General features: G+C 38.0%; 1 protein-coding gene across 1 annotated transcript in view; it reads right to left on the bottom strand.

Annotated features, from left to right (window-relative positions):
* The window catches only part of VOPP1 (VOPP1 WW domain binding protein), a 160,130-nt gene that overhangs the window by 75,404 nt on the left and 63,937 nt on the right, over positions 1-20,789 (bottom strand). Inside the window, exon 2 of the mRNA XM_074283624.1 lies at positions 4,437-4,495. Coding sequence (XP_074139725.1) covers positions 4,437-4,495 — 59 coding nt within the window. The remainder of the gene's footprint in view (positions 1-4,436; positions 4,496-20,789) is intronic.

A 20,789-nucleotide genomic window follows, 5' to 3' on the forward strand; every position in this document is an offset into this window, starting at 1 on the left:
AAAAGTAACAAGGCATAATGGAAAGAAAACTGAGCTTAAAAGCCCAGAACTCTTGGTTGGGTCCAAGCTCTTACGTTTGCTAGCTCTATAACCACAGGGCAATTATTTAAACTCACTGAGCCTCAGTTTGCTAATCAGCAAAAATGAAGTAATATTTTCATTACTTAGCTCATAGATCTGTTTTCAGGAAAATGCCTTGTAAGCAGTAAGGACTAGAGAAATGTGTGTAATTAATACAGTATCTTGCCAAAAGATAATTCATTACTTTGCCCAGAAGAAATGCAAATTAAAGGTATGTATTTGAACAAAACAGGAAAAAAATGTTTTTTTTTTTTTGCTTTATTAATGTTATGAATTATACTATGAGAAATTAAGTCCTAGAATTTGCGATTCTATTGAAAGTTTCAACAATCACTGGTAGGAGAGTCAGTGTCCTCTCTAAGTCTAATGCTAAGCAGAAGCATTCCTAGCACAGGAAGGTCAGGTAAAATACTCTGGATGCCGACCAGAAAGGGCACAGTAGAAGCAAAGCAAGCAGGTACCAACTCACCAAGATGTACTCTCACCTCTGCTCTGATCCAGAGATCTAATCTCACAATGCCGTTTAACTTGCCCCCTAAGAACAGTTATTTACTACCATTCATATTGCCTCTGCCTGCATGGGATAAGGTTTTTTTCTTTTTTTTTTTTATTTCTTAAAACTAATTTTTTTTTAATTTAGAGAATAAAATAAGAATTTCCATAACAGATTATAGTAAAAAGGATGATTGCACATGAAACTGAAAATCTAGTATATATAACTTGCTATTCCTTTTAAATATATAACAAAGTTAACAAATAAATGTTTCCTTCTCCTCTTTTTTCTTCTGCCCACTCCCTGCCTTAGAGATGGTTACCATTAGATTCAAATAGGCCTATACATGTGAAATTATTCTATACATACATCTACTTATCAATTCTTACTCTGGATGCAGATAGCATTTTTCTTCATCTTCCTTTATATTTAATTTGGGTATTCATTATATTGAAATTTGTTCTCTCACAGTCATTCTTAAAACAATATTCTGTTACTGTATACGGTGTTCTCTTGGTTTTGCTCAGCTCTCTCTCCATTGTTTCAAGTTTCCGTAAGATGGGCGAGCTCATTTTTTTAATTGCACAACAGTACTCCATCCCAATCATGTATCACAACTTGTTCAACCATTCTCCAAGTGATGGGTACTGCTGCTATTTCCAGTTAGGTTCCAAAGCTCTGATTGTTTTTAAACAGCATCTCTGTCTCCTGATTTCAGGCTTCCTTTCTTCAAGTCTCAGCAAATGTCTCATCTTCTGCAAGAAACCATTTCCAAATCTCCTTAATTCTAGTGCTTTCCCTTTGACTAAACTCCAATTTATTTTGTATACATCTTGCTGGTCTATAGTTGTTTGCTTGTGAGCTCCTCTCCAATGCTCAGTCCATTGCCTGTCAATGCAAACACTTAAATGCTATTGACTGAGTGAATTTCTTCAGCCAAATTTCTTTGACCAACACTCCTTCTGGAATATTTTCTCCTTGGATTGCCAGGATACTCTTCTCCTTGTTTTTCTCCAGTTGACTCACTGCTTCTCAGAGTTCCTCCTCCCACTCCCTAATTGTGGGTGTCCCCAAGGCTCCTTTTTCTTTTTCTCACTGTTCCCTATTCCTCGGTGAACTCATCTGCTCCCCAGAGTCAGTGATGGCTTCTGTGGAGACGACTCCCCAGTCTCTCTCTAGTCAGCCCTGATTTCCCCTCTGAATTCTAGTTCAGCAACTCCAGCTGCCTAGAGGTGGATCCACACTTCTGTCTCACAGGCAGCCCGTATTCTACGCACACAAAACTTAGGCCACCATCTTGCCTGCCTAGTGAAATTGTTGTAAGGATGGAAAAGCTGCAGAACACTTTGCAAGCATTTAGGTACCATAGAAATGCCAACTATTATCACTACTACCAGCATCACTACCACCATTGCTATTATTCCTCCTCCTCCTCCTCCCCCCAGTACTACCATTAATCCTCCTCCTCCCTCTATTACTACCCCTCTTACTCCTCTTCCTCCTGCTACACTGCTACTACCACTATTACTTCTCCTCCTCATTCTTTTATCACTATTACCACTAATGCTATCATTACTCCTCCTCCTATAAAGCACTACTACTACCACTATACTACCATTACTCCCCCTCCTCCCTCTATTACCACTATTATTACCATTATTCCTCCTCCTCCTCCTCTTATCAATATTACGATTACCACCACTACTACCATTCTTACTCCTCCTCTTCCTACTACTACTACTACAGCACTACTACCACTATTACTATCATTACTCTCCCTCGTCCTTCTATTACCACTATTATTACTACTACTCTGCCCCTCCTCCTGATTTCCCTGTTTCTATGACAAAAACTCAGATTTGAAACTTTGGGATCACCTTTGATTCCTTCCTCTCTCACCTTCCCATATCTAGTCAATTGAAAAAGTCTCTTGATTCTACCAACACAGCACTGACACTTGTCCTCCTCTCTCTTACTCTGCTACCACGCCAGTTAAATCTTCTATAACTCTTGTGTGGATTATCATAAAACCTCCTCATTTGTCTCCTTGTCTCCAGGCTCTCTTCTCTCCTAATCAACGTTCACATGTCTCCTAAAAGTGAGAGTCAGAATTTGAACTCCGGTCTTTCTGTCTCCCAAGGCAAATACCCTTTGCATCGTGTCATTTAGCTGTACAACATGAACTGCCAATTATTAGTAAGTATTACTTAGTAGTAAGAATAATAATGATGATAAGGATGAAGGAGGAGTGCAAGAATAGAAAGGAAGAGAAGGAAAAGAAGAGGAGAAGGAAGAAAAGAAAGAAGGAAAAGAGGAGAAGGAGGAAAAGGAGGAGAAGGAAAAGGAGAAGGAGGAGAAAAAAAGAGAGAGAAGAAGGAGAGAGAAGGAAAAGAAGGAGGAAGAGAGAGGAAACAATGGAGAGAGAAGGAGAGAGAACAAGAAGAAGAAGAGAAAGGAAAAGGAGGAGGAGAAGGAGGAAGAAGAGGAGGAGAGGGAGGAAGAGGTAGTGGCAGTAATGGTAATAGTAAGTAGTAGTTACTAACATCAGCAGCAACATTTTATTGATTTCAAGGAAGTGTGGAATCTATGAATATCAGTAAGGAGGGATGCTCAGTCACCAACACCATCACCTTTGGTTTTGACTTCCTAAAATATTAGGCAGGGGTTTTTATTTCAATGATCCAAAATGCTACAGAAACTTGGATTCTAATAGAATAGAAATTTCTTGGTCCTCAATTGACAGTTACCGTTCAAAGTTTCTCCATCAAATGATGAGGATTTCATTAGAAGATTCCTAACTAAAACTTATGATAGATCTAGGCACAAAGTCTTTGATGTTGGCAATTCAGACTTGGTCAGTAGGACAAGCACTGACTCTTGGTGGTATGGAGTCAGAAATTCTAATCCGGCTTCTTAAACAAGCTACCAGGGTAACCTTGACTAAGATTTCCATGCGTCTCCATTTCTTTATCTGAAAATAAGGAAGTTTAACTAGATGGGCTCTGGGCTGCAGTTCAACTCTCTGATCCTATGGCGTTGTGAAAAGGGGAATAAGTGTGAATTCCAGAAAGCCAGGCTTAAATCCTACTGTGCAATGAAAATCTCAGAGTATGACAAAGAATCAAAATATTTTATCTCCATATTATTTCACAACTGTTTCTTTGTTCTGGCAACTCCATAAATACCACAGTCAAGGTTTCTCAGCTAATTGTCTGGTTTTTGTTTTCCTGCAGCTGTGGAGGCAACCTGCCAGAATTCTGCACGCCTGAGCCACGAGACGGGGGCCCGGGAGACCGTGAGGGACTCCCACCTATTAAAACAATGGATGGGATGCTGGGAGCTGGGAGTTTTCCTTGTCAGGTCAATATAACAAGGACCTAGGGTGAGGAAGCTAACCCACTGATGCATTTCCCAAAGAGCGGCACGCATTCTCAGCCTGATACACAGGTGGGTCAAACTCAGCAGCCTCTCTTTCCCCCAAGGAGAGTTGGAGATTAAAGGGAGAGATATGATTGAAAATTCTGGACTTAATTAATCCAGCATTTACCATGCTCTCTCTTAGCTTCTATTATGTATTCCGTTATGCTCATCTTCCTGTGTTTATATGTTCAAATATTGGATCCTCCTAATAGAAGGTAAACTGCTTGAAATCAGGATTTTTTTTTTTTGGGTCTTCAAATCCCCAGCATCTATCACAACATCTTTCACACAGTAAACACTTCATAAATATTTGCTGGATTGTAAGGTCAATCACCACAGATTTGAAACATATTTTTTGGGCAAAAACACACTTTAAGTACACACATGAAGAAAAAATGAATACAGATATTTACATGCAGAAAAAAGAAATATATATACTTACATGTAATATGTTGGATATATTCCTTCAAAATACCAGCAATGTTTTTTGGCCTCTGTACACTGAAAAGAAAGGGAGAAATACACAATCAACCTTTTATCACAGAAAGCAACTTTAAAGATTCCCAACCAAAAAAAAATAGAAAAGAAACTCTGCATTGCTAAGAGATATTGGAAGCTGTGGAAAAACTAAGAAGTATTTTCTTTCCCTGAAAATTTTTATTTAAAAAAAATTGTTTACAGATTTTCTTCCTCTACTTCCCTCCCAGACACTTCCAACTCAAAATAAATCAAATATGTTAACTTTATGGGGAAAACCTTAAGTTATACAGAATATATTTTTATACTCCTTATCTTACAAGCTACTTTAGATCTTTTAAACACTAAGATAATGTATGTGTGTGAATTTATTTAATGTTGTTTAGTCGTTTTTCTGTGGTGTCTGACTCTTCATGACCACATTTTGGGGATTTTCTTGTCTAACATACTGGAGTAGATTGTCATTTCCTTCTCCAGTTTATTTGACAAATGAGGAAACTGAGGCAAAATAAGTTAAATGACTTGCCCAGAGTCATACCGCTAGTAACTCAGAATGACAAATCTTCCTGACTCCAGGTCCAGCGCTCCATCCATTATGGAGTCACATAACTTCCCTTTATATTTTCTAGTTCCCTTCAAATTCGTGCATGTAAGTCTCCTACTTTTCTAGTTGTATGCCTATAGGAAAGTCATTTGACCTCCATCTCAATTTCCTTCTCCTTAAATAGGGATAAGAATAATACTTATGTTACCTCCTACAGGGGCACTGATTTGTATACCTGATAGCACTGAACAGACTTCAGAGGATGAAGCACAGGAGAAAGGGGTTGGAATCCTGGCTCTGGACAAGACAGGTCCTCTCTCTTGGACTGAGTTTTATCATCTGAAGGATGACTTTTAGTGACTGACCTCTAAACTCATTTCCAGCTTCGAGGCTTATTGAATTTTTTAATAGAGTTCTGCACAAACATTTTTTTAAAAGCCTTAAATGGAGATACATTATATACTAAAAAGAGCAGTAATTTAAAGTCAGGGAGAACAAAGTTTTTATACTATCTCTGAAACTTACTAGCTGGAGATTTTTAAAAACCTGAGATCATTCAGGTGACAAGAATAGCACTTTTTTACCCATTATCTTATTTGACCCTCACAATAAAACTGAGGTGGATAGGGCAGATATAATTATCCCCATCTTATAGATGCACAAGCTGAGGAACAAAGAGTGTTTCAAGATCAATTAAAGTCCTTGCTACTGTTTCAGGACTGCCCTATAAAGTAACAATCAAACAGGTGACTTGGCTCCCGGCAGCATAGCAAGATCTGTCTGGGGTCATAGAGGTCTGACCGTACTATTTTATGATGAAAGAGCATGTGGTTGTTGGGCTTGCAGACCTTTCAGAATCTATCCTAGGCAGTAAGTGACTGAAATTTTATTAATTAAAAAAATGCTTTGGAAAAAAAAATAAGCCATCAGCTAACCCTCCAGTTCATGCAATGTTGCTCAGGCAAGAGAAGACATCAATTCACTTAGTCAGAGAACAGCTGTTTTCATTGCCCCTTCTCAAATTACTCTCCATAAAACTGACATGTTTGCCAATTCATTTAATTTTAGTTGGGTTCCTGGGTAATGAAACAAAGAAATCGGTCTCCTCCCTAAGTCTCTGACAGTTTAAGTGGTGGGTTACCCCCCTACAAAGTATCTATCCCAGATTAATACAATAATAAATTATCACCTAATTTGTAGATAACAGAGGCTATCTCTGACAAGACCAGATACCTGGTCTCCTGCTGCTGGTGTCCAAAGTGGAGATGGGTAGACTGGTGGTAGTGGTGGAGAGGAAAAAACTTGGACTGACAATTATTCCCAGGCTACCAAAAATACACAAAACTAAGTCTCAACAGAGCTTTAAAAAACCAGAAGACACAAGATGATAAAGAACAAAGAACACTGGCTCTGGAGTTAGAAATCCTGAGTTCAAATTCTGCCCCACCTTGCTTTCTTATTATCTATGTGATCTCAGGCAAGTAGCTGCCCTTCTAGGGCTCCCTCCCATACTGACTGGATTCAAGGAGCTCTTGCAGGGAGAGATCTATGGCTGTCACCAAAGTTTCTTACAGCCCTGACATGCTATGGCTTTTGTGTGAATGATATAGCCAGACTTTGTACACTGCAAGAAGAGTTTCTTGTTCAAGTATTGATCATGATATTGAAAGAAATTATTTTTTCACTTGTATTAATAACTAATAATTATTTTTACCAATTAATTGTGTTAATAACTAATTACTCATTAATAACTAATTCTTGACTTAGGACCAAGGTTTTTTCTATTTCCTCATCCAGAAATCAACCAGGGTAGGAAATATTGAGCAAAGACTTAACCTAGGCTAAGATCTAATCAAAGACTAAAAGAAATTCTAAGTTTAGACAAATGGTAGATTCCTGCTCGTTGTGTTTACTCAAACAGGTCTGGGAAAATGTGGATTCTCCCTTTTGTCAGACAGGTGATGTGGCAATTGATAAATTGGTCTCTTTGACCAATACTTGGGTGATCCAAGTCAGCTCTCCCAAGACCTTCATTAGAATGAACCACATCTCATTATAATGTTCATTTCTCATTAATTGTTAACTGATCAGAATTGATTGTCACTTTCAGGGAAATATATGTGCCCATCACCATGACAGGTCTTTGGCATTTGAGAATACCATTAAACTCTTTTATTAGTAAAATGTTAGCATCACTAATAAGCTGACAAATTCCCAGAAACAAAGTCTCTTGAACTTTTTAAACACCACTAAACTAAAATTACATCAGACACTTAGTGAGAGGTCTCTGAATGAAATTCAGCTCCATGTCAGAAAAAAATTAGTCTCAGGCCATACTGGGCATAGAATTACAGGAACTAGAACAAGAAGGAACTTCTGAGTGAGGGGGGAATTGAGTAAGAACATGGATGGAGACTGAAGAAACACCAGGTGGGTTGGGGGTATCATGCAGACCAGTCCAAGGACTTGGGAAATCAGAAACAGGATAAGGGAGAGGCAGCCTGAGGTCTATATACTTTCATCTATCAATGTCCTTGTCTCACTGCCACAATTGGTCTTGCCACTGAAGACTCCTATGTGTAAAACCCCAATGAGAGTGGTAACTGGATGGGGTTCAGGTCCCTCCAGGTAGAAGTCATAGTGGGAAGAAAGATATAGAAGGTAAAACTGAGGGAAATCCCAGACAGTAGCTTTAGAGGGGGAACAGAAGTCCTACCAAAAATTCTAGACAGTTTTTTGTAAGGGATTATGTATGTCCATGATAAATAAGTTGTGATAGTCTGTGTTAAATTTTAAGTCAATCAGCACCTATTAAGCATCTATTCTGTGATAGACAAAGTGCTAGACACATGGCATATAAATATGAAAATAAGACAGTACCCTTTCTGCTCCCTAAGGCAATATATAATCCATTTACATGCATAAAAAATAAATACACAGTAGGAGGTGGGAGAGTGGGACAGTAGCACTAACCAGTAGCATCTGAAAAGACCTTTTGATGGAAGTGACACTTGATTAAAGGTTTGAAGGAAACCAAAGTTTCCAAGAGGGAGAGGTGAAGAGAGGGTGAGGGCATTCCAGGTATGGGGGGGACAACCTATACAAAGGCAGAGTGGTGGGAGATGACATGCTGTATACAAGGAACTGTGAATAGGCCAGTTTGATTAAATAGCCTTTATATTAATTAAATGGTTGAGAATGTGCAGACTATTCTGTAGCTCATTAATTCTGCTTTCCAGACACAGTTTCCTTGCAGGAGCCTTCCTCCAGTCTGCCACACATCATTATTTCTGGGTGCACTAGTGAATTCAAACAGGCCAGGTCAGCCTAATCAGCGGCCCCTTCCATTGTGTCCTAGCCCATTCACTCCCACAACATCTCCCAGAATGAAGCTTCTCATCAGGGAAGAAGATTTTCAAACAAAGTCTGCCCAGAATGTTTAATGACACCTAGGTAATAGCAGGAGAGCATTCGGGCAATAAGAAAAAATAAATAATAACAAATAAAAATTACTTGTACACTTGCATAGGTTTGTTTTAAATGTCTTGGAGTCAATCCTTGTTTTTTCATTATCCTTGTAGTGGAAAAATAGTCAAGAAGAAGCAAATGGTCAATGGAGAAAAGGTTTTTCTGTCTATTGCAAATTATTGGTACCATGAGGAGAGTTAATTTTCTAACTCTCATCATTAATGATATTTCCTCCAAAAACTCTGTGAAGGTGAACACCTCCTAGAGAATAATGCAAATTCCCCAAGACTCCCTTTTCCCAGCTCATCTTGGGCTTAAGCAGTACCATGCAATGCATCTACCCTCTTCTTCTACTCCCTCTTTCTCTCCTTTTTCCCCCTCCCTTCCTTCTTTCCTTCCTGTAATATTACCTTAGCAAAGCAAAGAGGAGATGGCCAGCTTAAAACAGGAGGACAGGGTCTGCCTCCTTTGAGAAAGGGAAGTAACACAGAGACCTCCAAAAAACAGATTACTATTTATATCTCCTTTTTACCTCTCTTTGCTAAACAGTACTTGGGCTTTTCCCACTTCTTATCCATCAGAGATCACATAGATGGGATGAAGAGGACAATAATCTTAAGGGTCAATAGACAGAAATTCCCTTCCTTGCTCTACCATTTATCAGATTTGTGATTTAAGCAAAGTTTAGTTTCCTCATCTGTATATGAAGTAGTTACAGTGATCAAATAAAGTAATGGATGTGAAAGCCCTTTTCAATTAGTAAAGTACTAAATACATGTGAACCATCACCATTATCATTAATAACAATAGCTACTATTATTCATTATTACGGATATTTACTATACATTACTAACTATATTGATTCTGCATGCAATCTGGACACTACTTTTTTAGTAAACATACAATATAGAGCTAGATCCTACTCTTGACTCAAAGACATGGGGAGCAAGATAGCTTGTAACAACTGGGTGCTCTCTAGTCTAGAACTAGTCACTTGAGGGGACAGAGAGACAGCCTAGAGAGACAGAGACCAGGACTTTGAAGCAGGATGACCTAGATTTGATTCTGTTCAGAGACACTTATTAACTCTATAATCCTAGGTAAACTAAAGCTCTCTGAGCTTAATTTTTCTGACACTGAGAGCATTACTATTGGAGGAATTCCTGAGTTCAAATGTGGTATAAGACACTCAACTAACTGTGTGATGATCCCAGACAGGTCACTTAATTTCTACCTGCTTTAGTTTCTCCAACTTTAAAATGAGGATAATAGGAGCATCTGCCTCCCAGGGTTTTTGGAGGATCAAATGAAATAATAATTGTAAAGCACTAAGCAAAGGTTCAGGACACAGCATGTACCGAATAAATGTAATTCCCTTCCTTCCCTCTTTGTGAAGCTCAAGGGAGATGATGGGTGTAAAGCATTTTGCAATCCTTAAAATGACATATAAATGTTGGTCATGACAATTATTGAGGAATCTTCTCCTTGCTCAAGAAGCCCCTCCTAGGGTTGAAGAAAAGGATGGAGTCTCAGAATTTACTAAATTTCATGACATTCCTCCTAGTTCATAGCACAAATGATCACTTATCTGTACCTGGATTATCCATGCTCCTTTTATCAGGCCATATTCCACTCAGCCCCATATCTCCCCAAACCCTCACAATTTGTGAATATTTTCAAACTAAGCTCAGGATACCTAATTTGGAGGTTACTAAATCATTTTTTAATCACGTTCAGTTCTTTGTGACCTGATTTGGGGTTTTCTTGATAAAGATACTGGAATGATTTGCTATTTCCTTCTCTAGCACATTTTTACAGATGAGGAAATGGAGGCAAACAAGATTAAATGACTTGCCCAGGATCACACAGCTGGTATGTGTCTGAGGCCAGTTTGAACTCAGGTCGCCCTAATTCCAGGCTGGTGTTCTATCCACTGTATGACTTAGCTGCCCAAGAATACTTAATAATACCTCAATAATATCAGTAAGGGCTAAAAGACCACCAAGCAAAAAATAACAAAAATCACACAGATGCATGCACTTATCCCAGTATGGCTTTTCTTAACTGCCGGATGTATACCTCGACTACCACTTTCCATCATGTGTGAGCATATCCTCTTAGTGCACAGGTTAGTTTTACTAAACCTCATAAGCCATGATAATGGTATATCCCTGTAATCTCTATTATGGGAGGACATTGAATTTCAGTTGGACTAAAGCCCATCAGTATCCAGACTAAGACTGAGACTTGATAGAAGACTTCCAGACAGCCAAAGGAGGGACCAACCAGCCCGGGGTAGAACAACAGAACAGGTTAAAACTCTGACAATAAACAATGGGTTAAGGTTTTTGAGTGTCTGCTGCACTTCCAGCCTGGGCAAGATAAGGAAATTCTCAGCCTCGAATTAAAATTAAAAATAAAATTATAGTAACGGATTTAAAGATAGGAGTGATCTTCGAAGTCATTGTCATGGACTTGGAGGTGCCCTGAGCTGCCACTTACTAGCCTCGTGACCATAAGCCAGTCTTTGGAACTAACAGCACTTACAGGAAAAACATCACCTGCTGCCTCGAGAGTTAGATGCTTCCCTTCCTCAATCAACCCCCATTGCCCAGTTTTCAATCAGACTCAAAGCACCAGCTATCAAATACTGGAAGTGTTCTACTCCAGAGAATCACCTGTTTCTGCCCTCACTCTCCAAAGTCCTCAGCTTTTTGTCATCTTCCCTATTATTTTTCTCCCTAAAAACTCCCTGATCTTTCTATCTCATGAACTGAAAACGAACGCTCTTTTAGGTCGCCTCCCTGAATTAGAATGTGAGTTCTTTAAGAGCAGGGACCGCTTGATTTACTACTTTGATCACCAACACTTAGCACAGTGCTTTGTACGGAGTAAGGATTTAATAAATATGTTTCCATTCTCCTCTATTCCCTCTGTGATCTCTAAGGCAAGAGCTGTGAGGGGCCGGTGAAAAGCAAATGGCAAGTGCACTCTGTGGACAGAGAATTCAGATGCAGCTCAGTGAGAGAGAAGCAGCGGGCTCAAGATCAGAAGGCCTGGGGTTTGGGCCATGTCTACTATTTACTGGATGACTGACCTCTGACAAGTCAGTCCTCGTACAACTCACTCGTACAACTGAAGCTGATAACACCCTGCCAAGTTGTTGGAAGAATTAAGTGAGGTAATGTAGCTATAAATAGAGTGGTATAAATGTAAAACTATTATGATCTTCCTATCATTCTGACAACATATGTCTAACTGCCTGTTTTTCCAAGTAAGAAAAAAAAAAAAAAGCTGTTAAAAACTTAGCTATAATTCAGAGGAAAAAAAAATTAATCCTACTTTTTCCTTAACCTTCCTCCCTCATTCAAATGACAGCTCAACAAACCTGTTCATTGTAGATCCTATTATTTGGGAAGAAAAAAAAAAAGCCTGCTACAGTCACTCATTAGCTTAATAGTGCAAAATGTGACAATAAACAGCTCAGCGTCCATGCCTTTGTATGCCAATTACTGTCCTTCAGAGTCCCTCAGAATACCTCTGGAACTCCCTGACCTTCATGCAATAATCTCATGCAATGGACAAGAGAAAAAGTAGTTAAGGAAGGGGTCCCTTTGGGCTGACCCTCAGGAAATCCAGGTAGCTGGAAGTTTGTGACACAGCCCTGAGTAATTTATCTGACTTCTTGATTCCAGTGAGTCAACAGATTTCACTGGGTATTTATGGTAAGATGTAAAGAACTATACAAATCTCCCCATAAAATAAAGAAAATTTTAAAAAGCTGAGGGCTATCCAGGAGCCTATTATCTGAAGGTTCTCTCCCTTTGCATTAAGGACATTGCCAGCAAGGCCATGGAGGCAGTAGAAGAATTACTATTGTGATTTATAAATTTCTATAAGAAGGGAAATGTAGGGCCTCTGTAATTACCAAAGTCTAGAATGTCAGTCAGAAATGCTTATATATAAGGTCATGCATAAAGATTTGGAAAGCATATTATATGCAAATTTGAAGAAAGGTAAATGCAGTTATTCTGCCCCAAATTTAATAATACATTGCTTTGTTCCTGAAACTCATGAGATTTCTGTTTGTAATGAGTAGAGATATAGCAGAAGGAACATGGAGAATTCATCTGAAACTTTTTTAAGGTCACGTATCTTAAGGAATATAATGGGAGGAAAAAGTGAGAAGGAAGGAGGCCTATAGCATCAAAAAAAATGCTATAAAGAAATAAACATCAAAATTATTCACAACAGGATAAAATTTATTTTCTCTTTTGAAATTCATCAGTAGGACAGTTTAAGTCTATAACATATAGAGGCAAGTAAAAATAATTCCATTGAGTCAGATAAACCCAAAGAGTAAGGAAATACTATTTGACAAAAACCTGCCAGGAAAAATGAACCAACATCTTATACCTATACTATAATAAACTACAAAGATGCATGTCCTGATGGACCATAAATTAGAACAGCAGTAAAGGAGATACTTTTTTGCAACTATAGAAAGAAGAAGAGATCTTGCCCAAACAAGAAATAAAAAGGTTTACAGGAGATAAAATGGGCAATTTTGATAACATAAAATTGAAAAATCTTCTAAATAACCAAAATCAAGTTAATTAATATTAGAAGAGAAATGATTAATTTGGAAAATATTTCAGCAAGTTTCTATGATAAAAGTCTGATATATAAAATATATAGACAGTGGTATCAAATATGTAAAAGTAAGAGCCATTCCCCAATAAATACATGGTCAAATGATATAAACAGGGAGTTCTCAAAGAAGTCCAAACTATGAATAATTATATTAAAATATCCTAATTCTCTTAATTAAAGAAGTGTAAATTAAAATAACTCCATTTCACATTCATCAGACTGGCAAAAATGACAAACAGGGAAATGGCGATTGCTAGAAAGGATATGGAAGAACAGAAACATTAATAAACTACCATTGGAGTTGTGAACTGCTCTAGTCATTCTGGAAAGCAATTTGTAACGAAATCCCCAAACTCACAAACAGGAGTCTAATAATTCACGGGATTGAGGAATACCCTACAACATTACTACCCAGAAGAAGTAATTTAGACAAAACTATTCATAGCAACACTTTTTATTTAGCAAAGAACTAGAATGTAAGGGAAGTGCTCATCAAGTAGGGAACAGCTGACAAATGATGATATAAAATGTCACTAAATCATCTTACAATATAAGAAATAATGAAATTCTTTAGAGAAATCTAGATTTACATTAATTGATATTTAGCAAGAAGTGCCAGATCATTTTACAGTGACTACAAAATTGTAAAGAAAAATAATCTCAAAAAACTTAACAACCACAGTACTAATAATGAAGCATGTTCTCTACCTATGACAGAGAGTTAATGGACTAAAGGTGCAGAATGAGGCATAAATTTTTGGACATGGTTGATGTATATATTTGTTTTGTTTGGTTATGATTATTTGTTATAAGGAAATATTTTTAAATTGGAAAGGCAATGGAATTAGGACTGAATAATGATACTAGTAATACAGATATAAAAAAAGAATATTGTTGAAGCATTTTTTCCATGTATAGAAAAGGAAGAAATAAAGAGGGAGATATCAATATGCATGGAAGCTTTGAAGCATAACGAATTTATTTCATACATTATTTGGAAAAGTTATGGCACAGCCTTATAAAAATGCAACAGAGATTTGAGATTTCAAAGACAAAATTTTTTTTCTGTTCTCTGTATACAGAAATATGTTTGCTTGGGTTTTTGAGTTAGAGGTACCATGGATAGAGCATCAGTCATGAGTTCAAATTTTACCTGAGACATTTATTACCTGTGTGATCTTAGACAAGTCACTTGGACAAATCCCAATGTCTATCTCAGTTTCCTCATTTGCAGAATAAAGATAATAATAATTACTTCCCTGGGCTGCTTTAAGGACAAAATGAGACCATATTTATACAGTGCTTTGCAAATGTTAAATCTACATAAAGGTTAGCTATATATATTTTTAAAAGAGATAAAGTTTAGAATAACAAAAAAGCTTGGGGATTGAAGATAGGCCACCTGGGTTTGAACTCCAACTCTGCTGTTTTTAAGCTACATAGCTCTAAACAAGTCATTTAATGTCTGAACCTGAGCTACTACATGTGTAAGATGGGGATGATAGGTGCACTATCTACCTCACAGAGTTGTAGGAAAAGCACAACGTAAATTGCAATGTGCTATAATATGAGCTGTAATTACTATTATTATCCCATGACAGTCTTCCATTCATTTTTAAACTCTTTCTCTAGATTGTAAGTTCTTTGAGGTCAGGCACCTATTTTTCTTAGGATCTTCCCCTGTACCTAGTGCATTGCTGCATATCACCAGCACATTAATGTTTGTGGAATGAATTAATGAATGGATTATTGAATAAATAACTCAATGAATCTTTTTGTTCTTCTTTAAACCAGCCACATCCAGACACCATTTTACTTTGGAAAAATGAAGCTTTTATTTTCAGCCATGCTGGAGTGAATGGCGAATCAGTGTTAGTCCCATAACAATGTAGTTTTAATTAAGCAACGCCCTTCTCTGTCTGGGGAAAAAATATCCAGTCTCTAAAGGAACAGGAAAAAACTATCACCTTGCAAATAGGAATTACCCAATGTAACTAACTAACATACAGTGATAATAGGAATCCTGGAGACATGCAGATTGCTTTACTTACAGCTGCTACATTTTAAATCAAACACATCTGTCACAAGCAAGACAGCCTACAATTAGCTTCTAAATGGTGAGAAGGTTTGAGTAGGATCAGCATGCTGTCTGCGCTATTTGTCAAAGGGGAGCACACCCCACTGTGCCAGGGGGCTGCCTTCACATCCATCAAAAGCTGCACTTGACACAGACAGCAATGAGATCCTGGTCAGCTTCCAGTTCCAGCCCAATTAAAGGGAACACCTTTCACTGAGTACAGCCGCTGAAACAAAGAGACCCACAAGAATGTTAGCAGATTTTACGCTCAGTACCTCGGACAGTGGCAGAGGGCACTGAAAGGACTTTGGAGGCTAGAGCTAAGATTTATGAAAGGAATGACAGGTAGTTATTTTACGGTCCCTGAATTTCAAATAATGAATACGAAAGGCCATGCTTTTGAATCCTACTTGGGAATTTAATCAATGGTCCAAGTGATAATTATTTAATGCCATGGCTTTCAGAAATCTTTTGTTTCAAAAATAACAAACAGAGCTTCTTATCTACAGGGAAGACAGATTCCAGATAAAGAAGCATGGGGATAATTTCATAGGATTTAGAACATTAAAAAAAAAAAAAAAATCTTAGGAATCATCTAGCATAATTGATTTACTTTTCAAGTGAGGAAACTGATCCCTAGAGAGGTTAAATAGTTTGTCCAAGGTTATACAATTACTTGATAGTAGAGCTGGCACTCAAATTGAGATCTTCTGTCTTTAAATTTAATTTTCTTTCAATCATCCAAAGGGAGTATCAATTATAAATGGTAAAGAAACAAAGAAAAACTGCACGGAAGCATACTTAACTGACTTCCTAGTGACAACACATCAAGGGCTAACATATTTCTGGAATACAGTAGATTAATAAGGTAGTTCAATTTAACTCAAACAAGTCTTAAGGATACACCATGTGTCAGGCACAGTGCATGTTCCTGAGGAACTGAGTTTGTCAATGTTAAACACTAATATAAAACTGTGCCTTTTACAGATCAGACCAACTTGACATAGTGGAAGATGATGGTTTTGGAGTCAACTTCAAGTTCAAATTCATCCCTGCCACTTAATTACAAGAGTAAATAGGCAATTCATATAATCTCTTTAAGCTTCAGTTTCTCCATCTGTAAAATTAGGGGTTTTAAACCCAAAGGTTTAAACTCTAAGGTTCCTTCCTGCACTAAATCTTAGATGTAATATGGCTGGCAAAGTTTATCAGACTTTCTTATTTAACCTTGAAATAAGAAAGTGATAGGTTTTCTTCCCCAAGAGCCTATTTAATCATCAAGACAAAGGTCTTTGTCCATATCTTGATACAGCAAAAAAATGCTTTTGTTGTTGTTTCTTCCAGTTATAAAATAATCTTCCAAACACATCAAAAGCCTCCCTTATTCTCCTATCTCCCTTTCTTTAGATGATAATGATCTTCAAAGGCTCCCTATTGCCTCTAGTATAAAATAAAAGCTCTTTGGCTGGGATCTAAAAAATATCTACGGAATGGTGAAGAGGGGGCAACCTTCCACAGTCTGGCTCCCACCCACATTCACAGGCTTATTTCAAATTATTTCACTTCACTCTGTGTTATTAGTTGTTCTCTGAAAACAATATTCACCCTCCCACTTCTGTGAATTTGCACAAGTAACCCCATCTTGATTGTCAGAAATGCACTCCTTCCTCACCTTCACCTCTTAGAATTCCTAACCTCTTTCAAAGCAAAGTTCAGGCAGCACCTCCTTACTTGAATCTTTTCCTAGTCCTAGTATGTTCTCCCTCTTGAAATTATTTTTTATACTTTTATTTACTTATTTATTACATGCTGATACATATTTGTTGAATATTGTAACACCAAGTAGGATGGAAGAGCCTCGAGGGTTGGATTTACTTTATTATTTTATCTCTAGAACCCACTTGTACTCTGGTAGAGGCTTAATTATAATTATATATATATGTATATGTATTTAATACATATCTTTATATAATTATAATAGATGCTTGTTGAATTGTATCTCTCTGAATCTGGATCTCACAAGTATTTTGTTTTACAATAATCTAACAAACTTATAACGTTATGGATTGTAGTTGTCTAAGCTCATGTTTTATGACCCCACAAGTCTGTAAATGTTATAATAGCAAAGTTTACAGTCTCATTTCAATGGAGTACCACTCCTACCCACAACCCGCAAATCTAGAGTAGGACTTTGTAAAGAGTACTTGTTTTATTAAAATATTCACTCATTGTATGAATTAGTTAAGTGACTGGACTAGGTAACACGGTAGATAAAATGATGAAGTTAGAAAGGACTGGTTTTCCTTTACCCATTAACTGGAGTTAAGAAAACCTGAGTTCAAATCCAGCCTCAGACACTTACTAGTTGTGGGACCCCGAGAAAGTCACTGAACCTATCTGCCTCAGTTTCCTCAACTGCAAAATGGAAATAATAAATCATTTATCTCACAAGATTGTCTTGAAGATCAAATAAGATGTTTGTAAAATGTCTGGCAAATAGTAGGTACTTAATAAGTGCTTATTCCTTTACCCTTCCCTGCTGGCACTTCCTTCCACAGAGAAAGTCAGCTAGATGCCCAAAATAATGACCAATGATTGGTCTATAAGGAAAAGCAGTGACTCAGGCAACTAAAAATGGCTGAAATTCTGGCATTCATGTGCAATAAGCATCCCCACAACAGAAATCTTAACTTAAAAATGCAGGTGGAGGGGCACTTCAGGGAGGGATAATAGATTAAGTCCATAACGCCCCAGCATTTCATCCATCATCTTCCCCCTCAGGATAGGTGAATCCTTGAGAAGTGGGCAATGTAAAAGAACAAACTTCTGGACACCTTCCGTCCACATTGGATATATCTTTTATATACAACTGTTTGCATGTTGCTGTTTCCCCATTACAATATAAACTCTGTGAGGACTGGGGCTGTTTTTGCTTTTTTTTTTAATCCCCAGCTCTCAAACCCCATGAACAATAAATGTTTGCTGGCCAACTGACTGGCCACTGCTAATATCATGCTAAGAATTCCTCTTTGTTCATTTCCCTGGTCCCCCTCCTCCACCTCCATCTCAGGGCAGTCCTAGAAATCATTCCATCCTCAAGGGCTACCAGTCAGAGTATACTATAATTAGGAGCACTTTTTTTTCCCTCAGAGCTCCAATTTTCTCCATTAAAAACACAGCAAATAGAACCTAGCACTATGGGGCTGATTGAAAAATATTAGTCTTTTCAAAGTCTAATGATACATGACCTTGATAGCCTTCTTAATTAGTACAAATATCCACCAAAAGCAGCTAGATAATCTGTCCCTCTTCATAGTCACAGCTAATTTCATAACAAAGCGCTATTTAAATGCATCCAGGCTCCCTGGGCACATGTTCTGGGGAGGCCTCCCTTCTGTATCTGCCCTTCCCCCCATCAGCCCCCATCCTCCCTCAGCCACAGAGTAATTAAGATCCAAAGGAAAGGGCTGCCTTGCATCTACCCCATTAACTAGGCCCAAGCTGAAGAAAGGCCGAGGAGTCCGGACTCCTGATTCATATTCATCCTCTCACTTACCCAAATGTAAACACGCATCTGAGGGTGGGGCAACTGCCTCCAGGTCCATGACAACCTGACAAAAGCTAGCAAAGAGACAGTTTCTTTGTCATGACCCAGGCTTGCATCAAGGTACGCTGCTTTGGGACCTGGCAAACCCCGGATTCTCTCTCCGGGTGAATGTGCATGGGTGTGTGTCTGTGGGAGCGTGCAAGCGTGAAACCAGCACATTTCCTCCTCCCTACCAGAGGCAAGACAGCCGAAACCGCACTGTCCAACATCATTAGAGAGCTTCTCAGGTCTCCTCTCCCCAGCTAGCACTGTGGATCAGTTTTGATGTGTAATCTACTATGACACAGCTTCTCCATCAGCTTTTCTTTCCTTCTCCCCACCTCCCACTTGAGTCAAAATCATATTTCTTCCACATCTTGAATTTGCACACCCACAATTCCCCTGAGACACCAAAATCTCATTAACAAGGAGGTTACAAAGGAGGTCATTTCCCCTTAGTTGTGTGTATGCTACAAGATAGAGGTGTGCCATCACCTGCTCCCCTTTAGGACGCGAGACAATGCAAAAGATGCAAAGTGGCTTATGTCTCATTTGCAGACTTACAAGGAGCTTCTTTCCATAGCACTCCCCTTTCCAAGAAAGGCAGCTTTGTGGGCTGGTCCCAGCTACATTTTGAAATGTCACCGTGCATTTATGGCTCAGTTTTTAATGTGGTTAAGGGTTTCTGCTTAGTGGAAATCATATTATATCCTCCCTTTACATGTATTCACTCAACAAAGATATTGCTCCCAACAAAGGTTAATAAAAAAATTATGGAGAATTCATCTCAAAATACCCAAGGCCAAGGACCTTTGGACAATCATGGATTACAAATTGGAGACAGGCAGATTCCAGGAAAACATGAAGACAAGTGAACATTTAAGGGCCAAATGCCATTAATAGAAAGCTAGTCCTGGTCTCTTTTTAGCAATTAAATCCTGTCATTTCCATAAAGTGGTCACGAACTTGTATGTATCCCAACCTCCCTGATGATATTCCTGTATGTCATAGCATACACACAGTGTTCACTAATTCCTTCTCCTGACCTTCCATTTATTATATACATCTCGCATGTACGTAAGTTATTTTAAATGTTCTCTTTCTCAGCGGAACATGAGGTTTTTGAGGGCAATAACAGGGTTTTTTTGTTTATGTTTTGCCTTTCTTTATATCCTTTTTATATATCATATGTGTATACACATACACACACACACACACACACACACACACACACACACACTGTTTGCCTGGCACACAGTAAGCCCTATTTAATGCTTACCGATTGAACCAACTACTATGTGGAGGTTTAGATAAGTTTACATATACAGAAACCTTGCAGAATGTTACCTAACCCAATTAATCTGGGTTACCAAAAATGCTAGTATAGGACTCAGTTTGAAAAATGCTTTACATTTGATCCTTATAATCCTTATAGCAACCCTATGGAGTAGAAGCCATTAACTCATTTACAGATGTGGAAACAAAGGATGAAAGAAGTTAAGTGATTTGTTCAGGATTACACAGAAAGCAGCGAGGTGGCCCACTGGATAAAGTACTAGATTTAGAATCAGAAAAACAATCTTGGGGATTTTTATTTTTTTTCCCTTTTGATCTGATTTTTCTTGTGCAGCATGATAAATGTGGAAATATGTTTAGAAGATTTGCATATGTTTAATCTATACTGGACTGCTTGCTGTCTGGAGGGGGAGGGGAAGAGAGGGAGAAAAATTTGGAACACAAGGTTTTGCAGGCGTGACTGTTGAAAACTATCTTTGCATGTATTTTGAAAAATAAAAAACTATTATTTTTTTAATTGAATCAGGAGGACATCTTTCTGAGCAAGTTACTTAATCTTATTTGCCTCAGTTCTTTCATCTCCAAAGTGAGCTAAAGAAAGAAATGGCAAACCATTCCTGTCTTTGCCCCAAATAGAGTCACAGAGTCAAACAAAACAGAAATGACTTAACAACAAATAGTAAATGTTTGAGAT

Source organism: Sminthopsis crassicaudata, chromosome 1 (genome assembly GCF_048593235.1).
Source record: "Sminthopsis crassicaudata isolate SCR6 chromosome 1, ASM4859323v1, whole genome shotgun sequence".
NCBI classification, from domain to species: domain Eukaryota; kingdom Metazoa; phylum Chordata; class Mammalia; order Dasyuromorphia; family Dasyuridae; genus Sminthopsis; species Sminthopsis crassicaudata.